Source organism: Dreissena polymorpha, chromosome 1, assembly GCF_020536995.1.
Source record: "Dreissena polymorpha isolate Duluth1 chromosome 1, UMN_Dpol_1.0, whole genome shotgun sequence".
In the NCBI taxonomy this organism is placed as follows: Eukaryota; Metazoa; Mollusca; class Bivalvia; order Myida; family Dreissenidae; genus Dreissena; species Dreissena polymorpha.
In genome coordinates this window covers 200,717,835-200,733,927 of record NC_068355.1, presented here as the reverse complement: position 1 = coordinate 200,733,927, position 16,093 = coordinate 200,717,835, and the positions used below count along the sequence as shown (strand labels likewise).

Genomic DNA, 16,093 nt, shown 5'->3' with positions numbered 1-16,093 from the left:
AGTGAAGAATATATGTTAAAATCTGTAGCAATCTTAAGTTTATTGTTTTTAGCGTAAGTGGTTCATTTATTAATAGCATTTTTTTTTAGTATTGAACCATTCATATATTTACGGTATATTAACTGCAGATTTTGTCAGAGCATGACATTTTGCATGAAATATTAATGTGATTCCATAAGTATCAATTAAACTTGTTAGTACAGATCAGATTGTAAATATTGATATTAGTGAATCAGTTTTATTATATACAATTATGTTTCTTGAATCTAGGGACGTGTTTTTACCGCCCATAATGCCAGTCTGGAAAGAATCTGTTCTATTCTTATCTACTGTATGGCATTTTATAATAAATGCTCCGTTTTCAATCAACAAAATTGTGTTTGTTCTTTCCTTCACGACATATGAGTCTATGACCTTTCCATTACCACCAAGGACAATTCATAAATGATTTTATAGAAGGAAACTCTGGGTGTCGTGTAAACTTGTGCTTTACATGCGTACCAGCCTTCACACTGCTACTTCATATCACAAGCGGACTACTTTTCTGGTTTTGCACTCACTGCTACTTCATATAAAAAGCGGACTACTTTTCTGGTATTGCACTCACTGCTACTTCATAGAACAAGCGGGCTACTTTTCTGGTATTGCACTCACTGCTACTTCATAGAACAAGCGGACTACTTTTCAGGTCTTGCACTCACTGCTACTTCATATAACAAGTGGACTACTTTTCTGGTTTTGCACTTTCGATTTAAGGTTAAATGCAATTAGACTTGTAGACGATTTAACGCGTAAAAATGTATCAACATCCTCCTTCAGTTATTCGAAAATTGCAATATGTAAATATGTGTGCACTGTATTTTCTTTCAGAGGAAGGCTCGTTTGCGTGCCGTTACTGCAGTAGGACGTTCATGTTCAAGTCGAGGCTTGAGATTCACGAGATCGTCCACACGGGCGAGAGGCCGTATGAGTGCTCCGTGTGCCACAAGAGGTTCAACCGGAAAGGGAACCTTAAGGCGCACTATATGACACACATGGCCGAGTAGTGTACGTTAGCAGGATATTTTTTTATCTTAACTAAACCGTAAAAGGTGTGACAGTGAAGAACAGTGTGATCTTATACAAACAATAAAATATATCACGTTGAGGAAGAATGTGATTTGAACCAAACCATATAAGATGCGGCGTAGAGGAAGAATGTGGTCCAAACCAAACCATATATGGAGGTTTGACATTGAGGAAGAATGATCTAAACCAAACCATATAAGCTGTGACGTTGAGGAAGAATGTGATTTGAACCAAACCATATAAGATGTGACGTTGAGGAAGAATGTAATCTAAACCAAACCATATAAGCTGTTACGGTGAGGAAGAATGTGATTTAAACCTATCCATATATGGAGATGTGACATTGATAAACATTGTGATCTTATCCAAACCATATCATTTGTGACGAAGAGGAATGTTGTGTTATTAACCAAACCATATAAGATGTTTCATTGAATAACATTGTGATCTGATCCAAACCATAAAAGATGTTATATTCAATAAAATTATGATCTTAACTAAACCATATATGGAAAAATGACATTGAGAAACATTGTGATCTTATTCAAACCATAAAATTTGTGACGTTGAGGAAGATTGTTATCCTAAAACTCGTATTAGATGTGAATTTGAGAAAAAATGTAACGCCTGTAAAGTAAGACGGTCACGTCTATATAACTAAGTTCCTATACAGTTACACAGGTCTATGTCACATTATTTCCAACATGAACATGTATATACATGGCCACGTCTATGTCTGCAGAGTTCATAAATAGTTATACAGCCACGTCTATGTCTCATTAGTTCCTATATAGTTATACGGACATGACTTTGTCAACCTACCGGTAGTTTATATGTAGTTGCAAGGTCAGGTATATATCAACTTAGTTCTTATATTGTTACACCGCCATTTCGTTATCCACTTAGTTCTTCTATAGTTGCGCGGTCTCGTCTATATCAACTTAGTTCCTATAAAGTTACATAGCCACGTCTATATCAACTTAGTTCCTGTATAGTTACATGACCACGTCTAAATCAACTTATAGTTACACGGTCAGGTCTAAACAACTTAGTTCTTATATAGTAACAAGGCCACGTCTTTACCAACTTAGTTCTTATATAAATGTAGTTACATGGCCACGTCTATACCAACTTAGTTCTTATATAATTACATGACCACGTCTTTATCAGCTTAATGCTTATATAGGTACACGGCCACGTGTATGTCAACTTAGTTCCTATATAGTTGCATTGCCACGTCTTTATCAACTTTGTTTTTATATAGTTAAACTGCCACGTCTATGTCAACTCAGGTTTTATAAAGTTACATGTTCACGTCTATGTCTCCTATATTGTTATTCGGTCAGGTCTTTGTTAACGTAGTTTCTATACAGTTACACGGTCAAGTCTATGGCAATTTAGTTTCTATATATTAATCAACTATATTTCAACTTAGTTCCTATATATGGTTACAAAGCCACGACTTTATCAACTTAGTTCTTATATAGTTACACGGTGACGTCTTTATCAACTTTCTTCCGATAGTTACACGATCAAGTGTATATCAACTTAGTTCGTATATAGTTACAAGGTCACGTTTATATCAACTTAGTTTCTATATAGTTACACCGTAATGTCTGTGTCAACTTAGTTCCTATATAGTCACATGGCCACGTCTATACACGTATCAACTTAGTTCCGATATAGTTACACGGTCACGTTTATATCAACTTAGTTTCTATATAGTTACACGGTCACGTCTACATCAACTTAGTTCCTATATAGTCACATGGCCACGTCTATATCAACTTAGTTCCTATATAGTTACACGGTCACGTCTATATCAACTTAGCCGCTATATAGTTGTACGGTCATGTCTATATCAACTTAGGTCCTATATAAATACATGGCCCGTCTTTATCAACTTAGTTCCTATTTAGTTACACGGTCACGTCTATATCAACTTAGTTCCTATATATGGTTACGTAGCCACGACTTTATCAACTTAGTTCTTATATAGTTACATGGTGACGTCTTTATCAACTTTGTTCCAATATTTACACGATCAGGTCTATATCAGCTTAGTTCCTATATAGTTACACGGTGACGTCTATATCAACTTAGTTCTTATATAGTTACACGATCAGGTCTATATCAACTTAGTTCCTATATAGTTACACGGTCACGTCTATCTCAACTTAGTTCTTATATAGTTACACTGGCATATCATGTCTGTCAGCTTGTTTCACTCAACCTCCTATTCCTCATTCGTACCGTTAACGACGCCTGGAGCGACGTAAGTCTCACGTTCAATTGAGCAAATATATAAACAATATTTAATTGTGCACAAGTGAAAATCGACCACATTTCCCCGTTTCAACATCCATATTTTAAAGAATGCGCACCCTTTTTCAGATAAATGTGTAGAAGCAACGGCACATTGATGCGATTTTTAATTGAACGATTTAACTTTGTCGAAGGATTCGAATTCTTAACATCAACAACGCACACATCCTGGCCCGGATACATTAACCATAAATTAGCAATCATACAACAACTATTTATATGATCGTTTTCCGCGCTTTTGGTAAACTATATTACTTTTTGTTTGTATAAAGGCCTATGTTTTTGGCAGCCATTCTATATATATTTTGTATAGTTTGAGTAAGTATTATTCCGTATTAGCCGTCTATATGTCCCTTTCAGAACTATTTACATTTACGTGTACTTTATACTAGTTCGGAACAATAATCTTAATACGGCAATTAAGCAGTTACAATAATATTTGATCGTAGACAAATCAAGGTGCCTATATCACGTGACTTTTTAAGATCTGTGTGGGGAGTTAAAAGATCAACAAAGGCGCGACGCAGGTAACATTTTCAATGATTTTACTTTTTAAATATTTCACCATTTAATGTGATAAAGTGGAGAGCCCGCTCATGTATGAGGTATCATGATTTTATATAACAAATAAGTGTTTTGTCAGCAAAGTGCAACCGCGCGTTTGAACGGTTAGAAAAATGTAGGATCAGTGTGGGGACATTATTTTATTTTGACACAGAAACATCACCTCTGGTGAAATTAAGCAAGAAACTTTATGGGTGGAGCTTACAATATATCATTTTGCATTCATTTTCAGATTTCTGTTGTATATTTACGAAAAACAGGTCAAGACAAATATTCTTACAGTAATATGATCTGTGATGTATACGTTTAAGAAAGATTTGTGTGGTATACTGTTTTTCAGTTTTTCAGTTCTATTTAGTTGTTTAAACAAATGCTAGTCAACAATGTATTTGATAATGGATTTTTAAATGCGATAGCATGTATTACACATCATGGCTATACACTACGCTTGCACCGCTTGTTGAACTAATACATATACATGCATGCTATACAATCTCCATTATCATATTAAAGTCTTACGCTGGAGCATCTAAAATCGATGACAATTTCATATTTACCTAAAATAAGTGTACACTTTATGTTATTGGATTAAATTTCATTGTTATTTTGGCGCAAATCACTACTGTCACGTGAAGAAATGTATCGTATATTATTTTCAATATTATTTTTGCTTTTAGTTATGTTTCTATGCTTCGAATGCGGCAAGATGTTAAAGACCCGAGCTGCGTTATTGCGCCACACACGGAAACACGCTAACTCTGGAAACTATTACTGCTGTGGGAAAGCGTTTCAGGTAAGATTAACCCATTTATGCCGAGTGGACTCTCCCATCCTTCTAAATTGGATCAATTTATTTCCAAAATTAGGTATGTCTAGTATATTAATTTCTATATTTAGAATATTTCTTACAGAAATTCCTTTAAGCAAACAGCGCAGACCCTAATGAGACGCCGCATCATGCGATGTCTCATCTGGGTCTACGCTGTTTGCCAAGGACTTTTTACTAGACGCTAGGCATAAATGGATTAAATACCTTAAAAATAGTTATAGTTTTATGCAGTTATACTGACAAAGAGATGAACGGATTTTCTTGAAACAACACACATATACAATATATCTCATTTATCAGGTTATCATATATTTTGCAATATGTTAATAATAATCATTGGTAATTAAAAAATAACGAACGCGTGTCCTCAGATACTATTATGTTTTAAATAGCGTGTTTACGCATTGAAACGTCATGTGAATAAAATGTGTCTTGTTCTGAGAAAATTGGGCTTAATGCATGTGCGTAAAGTGTCGTCCCAGATTAGCCTGTGCAGTCCGCACAGGCTTATCAGGGACGACACTTTCCGCTTTTATGGTATTTTTAGTTTCAAGGAAGTCCGACCTTACCGAAAATCAAGTTTAGGCGAAAAGTGTCGTCCCTGATAAGCCTTTGCGGACTGCATATGCTTATCTGGGATGACAATTTACGCACAAGCATTAATCCCAGTTTTCTCAGAACACGACTCATTAATATGTTTCCTTTTTTTGCTCAGGATGCCTACCATCTTAGAAGGCATAGGGCTTCAAAGCATGAAGGGCCCAAACGTCACGTGTGTGTACAGTGCGGAAGAAGCTTTGCGGCCAAATACCTACTCGCGGCTCACGAGAAAAGCGAAAGAAAACAGGGATTTGTTAAATGTGACCAGTGTGGGTTGGAAGTGAGGAGTGCGAGTGACCTCAAAGAGCACGTCAAGACCCACCTGCCGGACAAGTGTTACAGGTGTGAGGAGTGTTTCAAGACGTACAAACACAAAACAAACCTTTCTCGACACGTGAGGACTTCACATAAATCCGTGAATACTGACAAAAATCATAATAGTTGACAGTTTACCCAATATGTAACTCTTAACAACCGTATCGTTACAGCAACACAAGCGGTCTGAATATACAATACGTGTTCAATGATCTCTTATAAATATTGGACTTTAAACTACATGCATACATAAAAAAAACTCTTGAAAAAAAAACAAGGTACTTTTCATGTAATTACGTGAATTAAAGGGACTTGGTCGCATATGTTTGTTACCATGGAATGTATTAACGAACACAACTTTATTGATTGTTATAGTTTTAAATTATTTTTACAAATGAAAAAAATAAATAAATACAAAAGGATTCGAATCCGGCTATGTAAAACAAAAACATCTAACGAATAACCACTGCACCACTGAGGCTTTTGAAAACACCGTGTTAGTAATACATGTATTTTTTAATGAGCGATAAAAAGCGTTATAAAACGCTTTCTTAGTTTAATTATCGACGATTATCCTTTAATGAACCCATATTCTTTGCACCTCTCTTATTTAGGAATGTTGCGTTTTTTTCTTATTATAACAAAATACATTTTTTCTCAAAAATTGTCATACGACCAAGCCGTGCACAAGTCCCTTTAATAGCGGCTTCCGTTTTAGCTGATAGCGCACTATTGTTAACGCGAAAGATTAAAACAAGCGCGCTATTGAAAATGCGGAAGATTAAAACAAACGTAAACTTATCTTTTAAAATTCCACTTTCATTTAAACAGATAAAACACATCTAGCCGGATGTGGATGACATGAGTTCTATTCGGATTAGTTTTAAGGTACGTCATTAAAAGATTGTATCAGAATTTAACTGCAAAAAAAGGGTTTTCGACAGTTACTGTATAATAAATATTTGTTAAGCCGAATAGTTTGCCGTTATAGGATAAAGTATTTCTAATAAATAAATAAGATGATGTTAAACTTGGAAAACTTTTTGTTACATTATAAACATGATTCGAGTGTCTTTTCTGCTCAGCAATTTCATAGTTATCAGAGTGGGCAATCACGTTATAGTCAAGATGGCGACGTCCATACCGAGACAGTTATTTTTCGCCGTTTTATACCCTTTATTACTCTTGTGTATTTTTTAAATGACGCTTACTTTCCAGCCACATCAGTAAAAAGGTGATTAGCGTTTATTTCGTATTTAAATTCGCTTTATATCTCGACTTTACTCCCCGCAAATTTTCTTAGTGGAGCCCTAATTAGGTCATCCCGCTAAGAAATTTCGCACCGAGTAAAGCCAGTAACTTTCTTCTTATATGGCTGGAAAGTAAGCGGAATAAAAAAATAATAAAAGTAATAAAGGGTATAAAACAACGAAAAATACCTGCCTCGGCATGGACGTCGCCATCTTGTTTGTCACGTGATTACCCCCCTCTGGTTTTCGTTTGAATGAAACCATGAAGTAAGTTTTTTTAATGCATGTAACCGATAAAATACGTTAGACTGAATTATTTTTAATCGGCTATTGAGGTCAAACAGGCACTAGTTGAACGTGAACTCTACAAGCTTCTGAAATAGATGTCTTTCACGCAATGTGAATGATGGGCGGAGAATACCACCGAATGACGACCACAGGTGGTTAGCGCGTGGCTCTGATATTAAAATGTGAAACCATCAATTTTAATGAACAATAATCAAATAATAACGAAAAATCAACTTCGCTGGAAAAAAATCACTACTTAATATATATATATATATATATATATATATATATATATATATATATATATATATATATATATATATATATATATAATAAGGTATTCAACTCGAAATGACCCGAAAACCGGGTGCATCGCTTCGAACAGCCATTACTTAAACAATTGTTCAGCGATTTTCACGAACTCGGTCTTATTCAACGCAGAAATGAATTCACTTTCTGACAATGTACATATCTTGCAATATTTTTACAAATGCTGGGTCAAATTTTAAGAAATAACACTATGCACAACCGGTGACAACAACACGCAAATAAATTAAGTGTCAAGTAAAGGTGCGATAATTTAACACACGGTTATATTGTACTTCTTTTTATTTTATAACTGATAACATTTCACGAGTAAACATCGGCCTGTTCAACAAAAAAAGATAACACAATTCAATACAATATTAAATATAGCGACAAAAATTCCGAAAATGAATCTCTAATATGTGTTTATTTTCTGTCGCAGAATTTCGTAAACATATAATTTGTTTATATTCAGTGTAAGATCGTTTTTTTATTCCTGGTCATATAAAAATAATATATATATATAATATATATAACTACTCATTAAATGATAATATAATACACTGAAATCGACAAATACAATCTTCATAAAAGACTGAAAACGATATGCTTCCAATATAGCAAATAATGCACTCTGAAGCAATTTCATTTCTGAAAATAAATATAAATACACTTACTTAATGTATAATTAACTAATGTACCTTAATGCTGTCATTAATTAAAAGATGGACCATATTGCTTTCATTTACCTTAACGGAAAATTGGGAAACGTACTGTGTAATTTAAACAAATTTATGAAATTTAAAGTGATTATTTGTGAACATCGTTAATCAAAATCTTTAATATATTATACCGGTCGCCATTCGGGTTCCGATGAGTTTGCTATTATACTGTATTTTGGCTTCACTAAACCCTGTCTATATAAGCATTCTATCGTCTACTTGGACCTGAAAGTAAATACCAAATAAAAATGCGTTAACAAAAACTACACCGTTTATGTCAATGTCAGCAGCAATATAAATTATTAATCCTTCAGACATCTCAGATATTAAAGGCATACAAGCTACACGGATGGAATGTGTGTGAATAGAAATCGCAGATTTTCTTCACAACTATTAACACATGGCATGGAATAAGCCTACAAAATAGATTGGTTGTAAATGACTTTCAACATCACGTAAGACATGAGTATTGTTTCAGTAGAAACACTTTCCTAAAACACTTCAGCTGCTTATCATGCGTTTATTAAGGAAATTGAAAATAGACCAAGAAAAGGCAACTAACTGGTTAAGCTGCTACGTCGTAGATTGGGAGAATGACAAAAAGTGAAAAAATATATATTAAAACTCATGAAAACAATATACACACACATATATATAAGTACCTTAATTAACATTTTCATAAACATTCACATAATTAACATTATTAAATTAACATAATTAAAGTTCTAAACACACTGGAAAGTCATTTCAAGGATGATCAGGAAACTGAATAATATCGTAATATTACAAACTAGATTGCTGGTCGCATTCGTATATGTTTTATCATCTGTGACGCAGAAGCTTTAGGAATAATAAGACGAAATGTTTGTTGTTCAGACACATACATTTTCTGTAAGACCGAAACATGAAAGCGTTTATTAATTTTGGGGGAGTTTAAAATGTTAAATGATTATTACACTTATCAAAGCTTTTGTAAAAAAAATGATATAAATTTAAGCATCGACCATAAGTAAAAAGCGTTTTTGGTTTGAACTTGGAACGGTGGTTGAATTATTAACAATTTTGTCTTGCAATAAAACAACTGCTATTAACATGCCTCTGAAAACTAATTCGTGGAATTTGTTATGAGGAGAAAACAAAGAAAAATATTTGTTGAGAGCTTTCGTGTACACAACTTAAATATATTTGTCTATTGACATTTTCGGAACGTTAGAAAGATAGATATGTGAATCCATAACCTTCAAAAGGTTTATTTGTATCGAAAGTTACCACTATATCATCCATTACAATGAACATCTACCAATCCTGCTCTGGATATATGAAATCTTTCGCATGTATGACTTCTTCAAACGGACAACTAAAGATAAGAATAATATAATCTCATTTTACTAGACATTCACTTCCATGTACTTAAACCTATTGGCTTGCTTTTATTATAACATTACAGATAAGTAATCCATTTCTTTTTTTTCCAGAGCGATTGGCTAGCATTCAAGAATATCATTACCATACAACTGAATGAAAACTGGTATTAACGTCAAAATAATATTTGTTGTGTTAACACATTTCGTGATCATGACGTCCAACATGGCAAAGCATGTCATCGAGCACAGCTTGCTTTTTGTTTTGGTACTCTTAAGCATCGGTCGTTTTTCAAACGCGAAACACACATTGAACCTCTGTAAAGGATCAGAGATCTGCTACTGCTCACATGACAACACAAACCCACCCAGTGTGTTTTGTAACGGAAACAATATTCGGCAATCAATCTTTCATGAACTCCTGCCTATGCGCATTGAAGAATTACACCTAGAGAAATTCTTATTCAATAATCTGTCGTCTGAGATCGTTCCTAGCAATTTAAATTTCACAAAGGTGCATTTTAAAGACAATGAAATTATCTATATTGACCCCAACTTGTTTGAAAGCAGGAGAGATTTAGGAAAGGTGTCTTTCTCTGATAATGAGATAAAGAACACAACTGAGCTGTTTGATGCTATCGGCGTAGCATTGTCACAGCGCACACAGGGTATGACAGTGGCATTGCAAGGAATGCGAGTAGGCAAAATCCAAGACGCAGAATTGATCGGTTGGAATCTGGACAAAATAATGAAACTGGAATTATGTCGAAACGAACTAAATGAACTAGACTTGACATGGTTACAATTATTTTCGAATTTGAAAACTTTGAAAGTTACAGACAATTTAATCCGATCGTTTGTGAATTTAGCAGTTCTGCCAACTATAATGTTTATGGATCTAACTCGCAATAGGTTGTACAATCCAGGTGTATGTCCAAATGGAACGAACTACTTTCCCAATCTTGCTTCATTAAATCTTCGTGAAAATAATATTAGATATTTAGACGACACGAACTTGAATTGTTTGGAAACGTTAAAATGTCTCGACCTTAGTTTTAATAACATTCTCGTTTTCAATGTCTCATACATTGGACGATTACGTTCACTACAAGTGTTGAAATTGAAAGGCAACTGGTTGACTTCATTAAATTTTATTCAATTTGAACGATATCCCGGAAATCTTCAGGAAATTGATTTAAGTCGAAATCAGTTCCTTACTTTCCCGCCGTCAATGTGTTCCAACACTAGTAAAGAGAATTTCACATCGGTCAGACGGATTGATCTTAGTTACAATCACATACAAACCTTAAAAAACCACAGTTTGTTTTGCTTTCCAAATCTTAGTGAGCTAATATTTAGCAAAAACTCTATCAGCACCTTTTCTAATGGCGTTTTTGAAGTGTTTGGTAATTTGAAATGTCTTCACATAGATTCCCAGCTGCAGGGTATACACAAGTTTGAGCCGTTCGCCCTTCAACTTCCCCAACTGGAGTTGCTCGACATCAAGGCTAACTTCTTAAGTTTCGATCGCAGCGATTTGCGGGAACTATTTCAGTGGTGCAAAAATATGAAATTGTTGAACATTTTAGATAACTATATTGGTGCAATAAATGAAAGCGTTCTTGCTAAAATATTGGAGCCTTTGAGCAGTCTCGAAATTCTTTCCATGAAAAGGTTCGGACTGAGGGAATTCCCGATCGATGTCGTCAGAAACCTTGCAAATCTGACGCATTTGAAAATTGACAAAAATCAATTACGGTCGTTGCATATACCTTTAGATTATAATTTCGCAACACGACTAAGCCACATATCAGCATCCTCAAACAAAATAACAATTAATGACACACACATATTGACATCGAGTATTATGAAATCGCTGATAAAATTAGATATTTCCGATAACCTGATTGACTGTAGTTGCAACGATGTATCACGTTGGTTTAGAGACCAGATAAACGCTTCTGGTAGCTTGAAAAATGCCCATCTTCAAAACTGGCCTAGCAAGTACCTTTGCATTACTCCCCCTAACATGCATCTTCGGCTACTGAAAGATTACCACGTGACGGAGATAGAATGCCGACCCCCAAATCCGTTACTACCAGGTTATATAGCCACGGGATGTGCATCGTTTGTGATAATCGTTCTTGTGTTTGTCGCATTTTGGAACAGGTGGTATCTCCAATACTATTGTTATCGTTTTAAGAAACGTTTTAAGACCAAAACAACAGAAAACGATCCCGAGCGTGAGCCACTCGTGAGCAGACGAGAACGAAACATTAGTTTCGACGCATACGTCATCAACAGTGACGCTAACGGTCACTTTGTTGATCATCAGTTGGTTCCGCTGGTTCAAGAAAAACTCGGTTACAAACTTCACACGTCGAATAAAGATGGCGCCATAGGAGGATCCAAAGCAGATAACTACTTTGATGTGATTCATGCATCAAGATGTGTCATTGTGGTTTTCTCCAACAGTCTTATGAAGGACCCGTGGTGTGAATTTCAGGTCGACATCGCTCTGGTCAACAGGGTAGAATCCGGAGGTGAAAGGAAGTTATTTTTTATCATTTTGAACGACACGAACATGGACAGTGCGAAGAAATCCTGGTGCATTCTCTTGACGAAAAAGACTGTTGCGAAATGGAGCGACGGTGAAAACAGCATCAGACAGAGGTTGCTCGTGGAAGAAATTACCTCCTTACTTGGAAGCCCAATGAATATGCCCTCACAACAGTCTTCTGTAGACTCCAGGACGAACAAAAGTACTATCAATTGAAGACGAATGTTGACTCCAGGACGAACAACCTCGCCATCAACTGAGGACGAATGTAGACCCCAGGACGAACAACCTCGGCATCAACTGAGGACAACTTTGTAGGAGGATGCACTACATAGTGTGTGACGAGACGGATGTACACTAACATGTATAGTGCGCGTCACTAAAACGGCTTGGTTTTACACAAATAAAGGTATGCATTAGTGTTAGGCGTACGTAGTCATAGGCTAGTTTATATGTATATATTATTAATATTATGTATATATATATTATTAATAGTATGTTTATATATATATATATTTATTTATTTATTTATTTTTCATTTTTTTATATTCGTCTACGGCGTTTGGGCGATGTACTTAATTTTAAAATACTAAGGCGAGTTTTGCGTTTTCTTCCAGAAGCATTATTTTTGCAAATAGTTTTGTTTGAACAATTCTTAATGCATATGTTAAATTTAGCAATTAACATTTGTCCAATTTAAAACAGATCTCTTGAAAAATACAAAATAATTTCCTCGCCCTTATGCACACTCGCCCAAATGCGCTGCCAAAATATAGAAACTTTAGTGTGTACAAAGAAAGCGGTAGGTGCAAAACTTTTTAATTTATCTTTGTCTACATTTGATATAGTTTTAATCGAAAGATATTATATTGTTTTATTAATAAGTACAAACTTCAGAGTTACAAGAAAGTCGTCGTTTCCTTTCTTCTTCTTTTTTACCAGACTGACAGTTACTAAAATTAGCACATTACACCGTATCTAAATATATCAAACCGGAAGTATGACACACACTATAAGATTTTTGGTTTATATTAGTATTTGGTGTACGTTTAAAGAGAAAGCTGCTGGTGCTACCTTGTGCTAAAATCATTTAAAAATCCTAGATTATTTATTGTTGTCTTTTAATTTAAGTGTATAAGCTGAAAAATAATCAGAAAGGTTGTGTAGTATTGTAGTGACTAATTGTGTTCCCTACCTCTATCCAGACTCTTGTACTTACGCCCGTGCATTTTGTAACTAAGACAGGCGATATATATTCAACATAGTTGCAAATTAACCCATTTATGCCTAGCGTCTAGAAAAAAGGCCTTGACATGATGCGGCGTCTCATCCGGGTCTACGCTTTTTGCATTAATGAATTTCTATAAGAAATATTCTAAATATAGAAATAAATATACTAGACATCCCTAATTTTGCAAATAAATTTCTCCAATTTAGAAGGGTGGGAGAGTCCACTAGGCATAAATGGGTAAAGCACTTTCATAATTTAGTTTTAAGATTCTCGTCATAATTGTGAACTCTATGATACAAATAATGTATTTAAATATTAACAAATTGCTACAGTAAAATTAAAATATGCGTGTTCTTTCGAAACCAACGTCCTGTATGCTGACTGTGAAGTTATTGTGAAATGAAAGTCATGCACAAACAAACAGTAACCAGCATAATATTGTAATGTATTTCGAATACTGAAATGTTCATGCAGCGTTTGGTGCTTTCAAATATGTTAAGTTTCTTTGATTGTATGTAGTAGCAATTCAGCGGCAGCGTAGTTTAAATTGTACATACTTTCTGATTTAAATTGTCTAAATGGTATATGTTAACTTAATATTGGGTTTTATATTGATGTTATTTGTGGAAAAAAAATTGTTTAATTGAAAAGTTATGTTGATTTCCCGAGCTCCTGTTTTCTACACAAGCACCCGCCTGCCTTTATTGGTTACTTTTCCCACCAAAATACAAGTGTTCGCTTGACACCAAGTGTTTTTTATGAAGACAACACTGTAAAATATAGCTGAAATAAAACTAAAACACATAATCTAGGCCCCTCGTTAATTTGTTAATGTTGTCGAATGTGTTCGGGATTTTATTTTTAAGAGTTCCCTATTGACTAGTTCCAATAAAACTATTAAAAGCAGCACATGGTGCTATGGGACATTTTCTTTTTTTAATGCAGCGGCATTTTACTTCAATTGATAAGCAGTGTTTAAAAGATTTAGCCAAAGTACTTACCACTCCTGTATTAAACAGTCTAACAGTTATGTTTACCTAATATGTGTGATTTGTATTGGTTTATTTGTGTAAAAAAATGTATTTTTTATCGAACTGATTATGATTCCTTGTTTGTGGTTATCTCTTTAAGGCATATTCACATTATCATTTATTTAAAGTACAAATGATAAGTGTTCTTATTGAAAAAAATATACACACCATTTAAAGCTTTAAAACACTTTGAGTATATTCCGTTGTAGCTTGATTTTTCCAAAAAGTTATTTAAGCTAACAGAAAAACGTTATAATCCATGCAAAACATTTATTTATATAATGTGCATTGTGAGGTTATATTTTCCGTTGGTTTTTGTTGCCCAATATTGAGTTTGACCTTTCGTCATCAGCGTAGCATGGAACACAGTTTTGAAAGGCTGTAAAAGGTCAATAGTATAGCTTTAGCTCAAAGATAATTGAGTCCTTTATTAGAATATATTTGCATTTTTATATACACAAGTTTTAAAATGCGTATGATTGCATTAATGCATAGCAGGTTTGCGTCGACGTATAGAACTGACAACATAAAAGTCATTTTAGCACACACACAAAAACGATTACAGAAAAGATATTTGTTATTATGACTTGCTTGTAGATCTTTTAAAAGCATCGTTAATTGAAATTAAAGTGTAATTAAGCTTCTTAATTGTATTAAGACGAATGAGCAATACCGCGCTGCCCCTTCTGGACCCCTGTCTGGGTCACGTGGTTTCCGGCTTATCAGCCCGCCTTTGCCCACAGGTCATTAATCAATGCGCGTCTGTGCTAAACGCAAGATTTGTTTACCAACCTTCCCTTCCAGCCGGGCCCTTGAGGCATGCATTTTTTTAATTGCTTCAGAGGTGGCTATGAAACATTTCTTTTAAGTGCAACGATAAGGTTCTTTTGTATTGAAATTATCTATTGGCTTTGGGCGCCTCATCGTGATGGTTTCTTAGATTCGCTGTTATATATAACATTGGTTGGCATATATCTTTTATGTAAATTAATGCTTTGTGTACCTATGTAATTCAAATGCGCCAATTTTATGGGGTTTTTTCCTTAATTTCCCATGTTGTTAATTTGCATTGCGCGCTTTTTTGCACATATTTAATTACGCTTATTATTGTTTTTGGTTGTATATTCATACCAGGCGCGCTTTTCAGCATAAGTTTTACGGAGCTGTAGTTAGTTTTTGATTTAGTAATAAAGCTCTCTTACCCCCTTAAGTTGGTTTGTTCATTCGTTTAACAGTATTATATTACGTTTAGTACGAATACTGCAAAATAATATATCAATGGATATTAATAATTGGAAATAATAATAATGCTGATTTATTAATGTAGTTCTTTTATACTTTACAACAGAAGATGGTGCTATAATGTGTTGTTGTTTTATATGCCGTTTGAGGTACATTTGGTTATTTTATGGAATAGATTCAACTTTTCAAATTTCTATACTAAGTTAGTCCACATGACTTATTAGGTTGGTAGACGCTGTTTTCTGTTAACGACTGTGATAATCCACGATAGTTTATTAATCATTTTAAAATATATTCCCTTATATATATATTATATATATATATATCTATATATTCCCTTTTTATTGCAATCAAATGAACAATTGATACTTTTGGCAGTTTATGTAGAATGTAATTTTGTT

The 16,093-nt window shown here is 34.3% G+C and overlaps 1 protein-coding gene across 1 annotated transcript; it reads left to right on the top strand.

Moving 5' to 3' along the window:
- The first annotated feature begins 1,052 nt into the window (after positions 1-1,052).
- LOC127864606 (toll-like receptor 6) lies at positions 1,053-15,702 on the top strand. Its single transcript, XM_052404370.1, has 3 exons — positions 1,053-4,750; positions 5,502-6,589; positions 9,743-15,702. Exon 3 carries the CDS (start codon positions 9,786-9,788, stop codon positions 12,402-12,404), a length of 2,619 nt encoding a protein of 872 aa, XP_052260330.1. The 5' UTR covers positions 1,053-4,750; positions 5,502-6,589; positions 9,743-9,785; the 3' UTR covers positions 12,405-15,702.
- Positions 15,703-16,093: the final 391 nt, after the last annotated feature.

Coding starts and splice junctions, on each gene's coding strand:
- LOC127864606 (XM_052404370.1), top strand. CDS start 9,786: ATGAAAACTGGTATTAACGTCAAAATAATATTTGTTGTGTTAACACAT.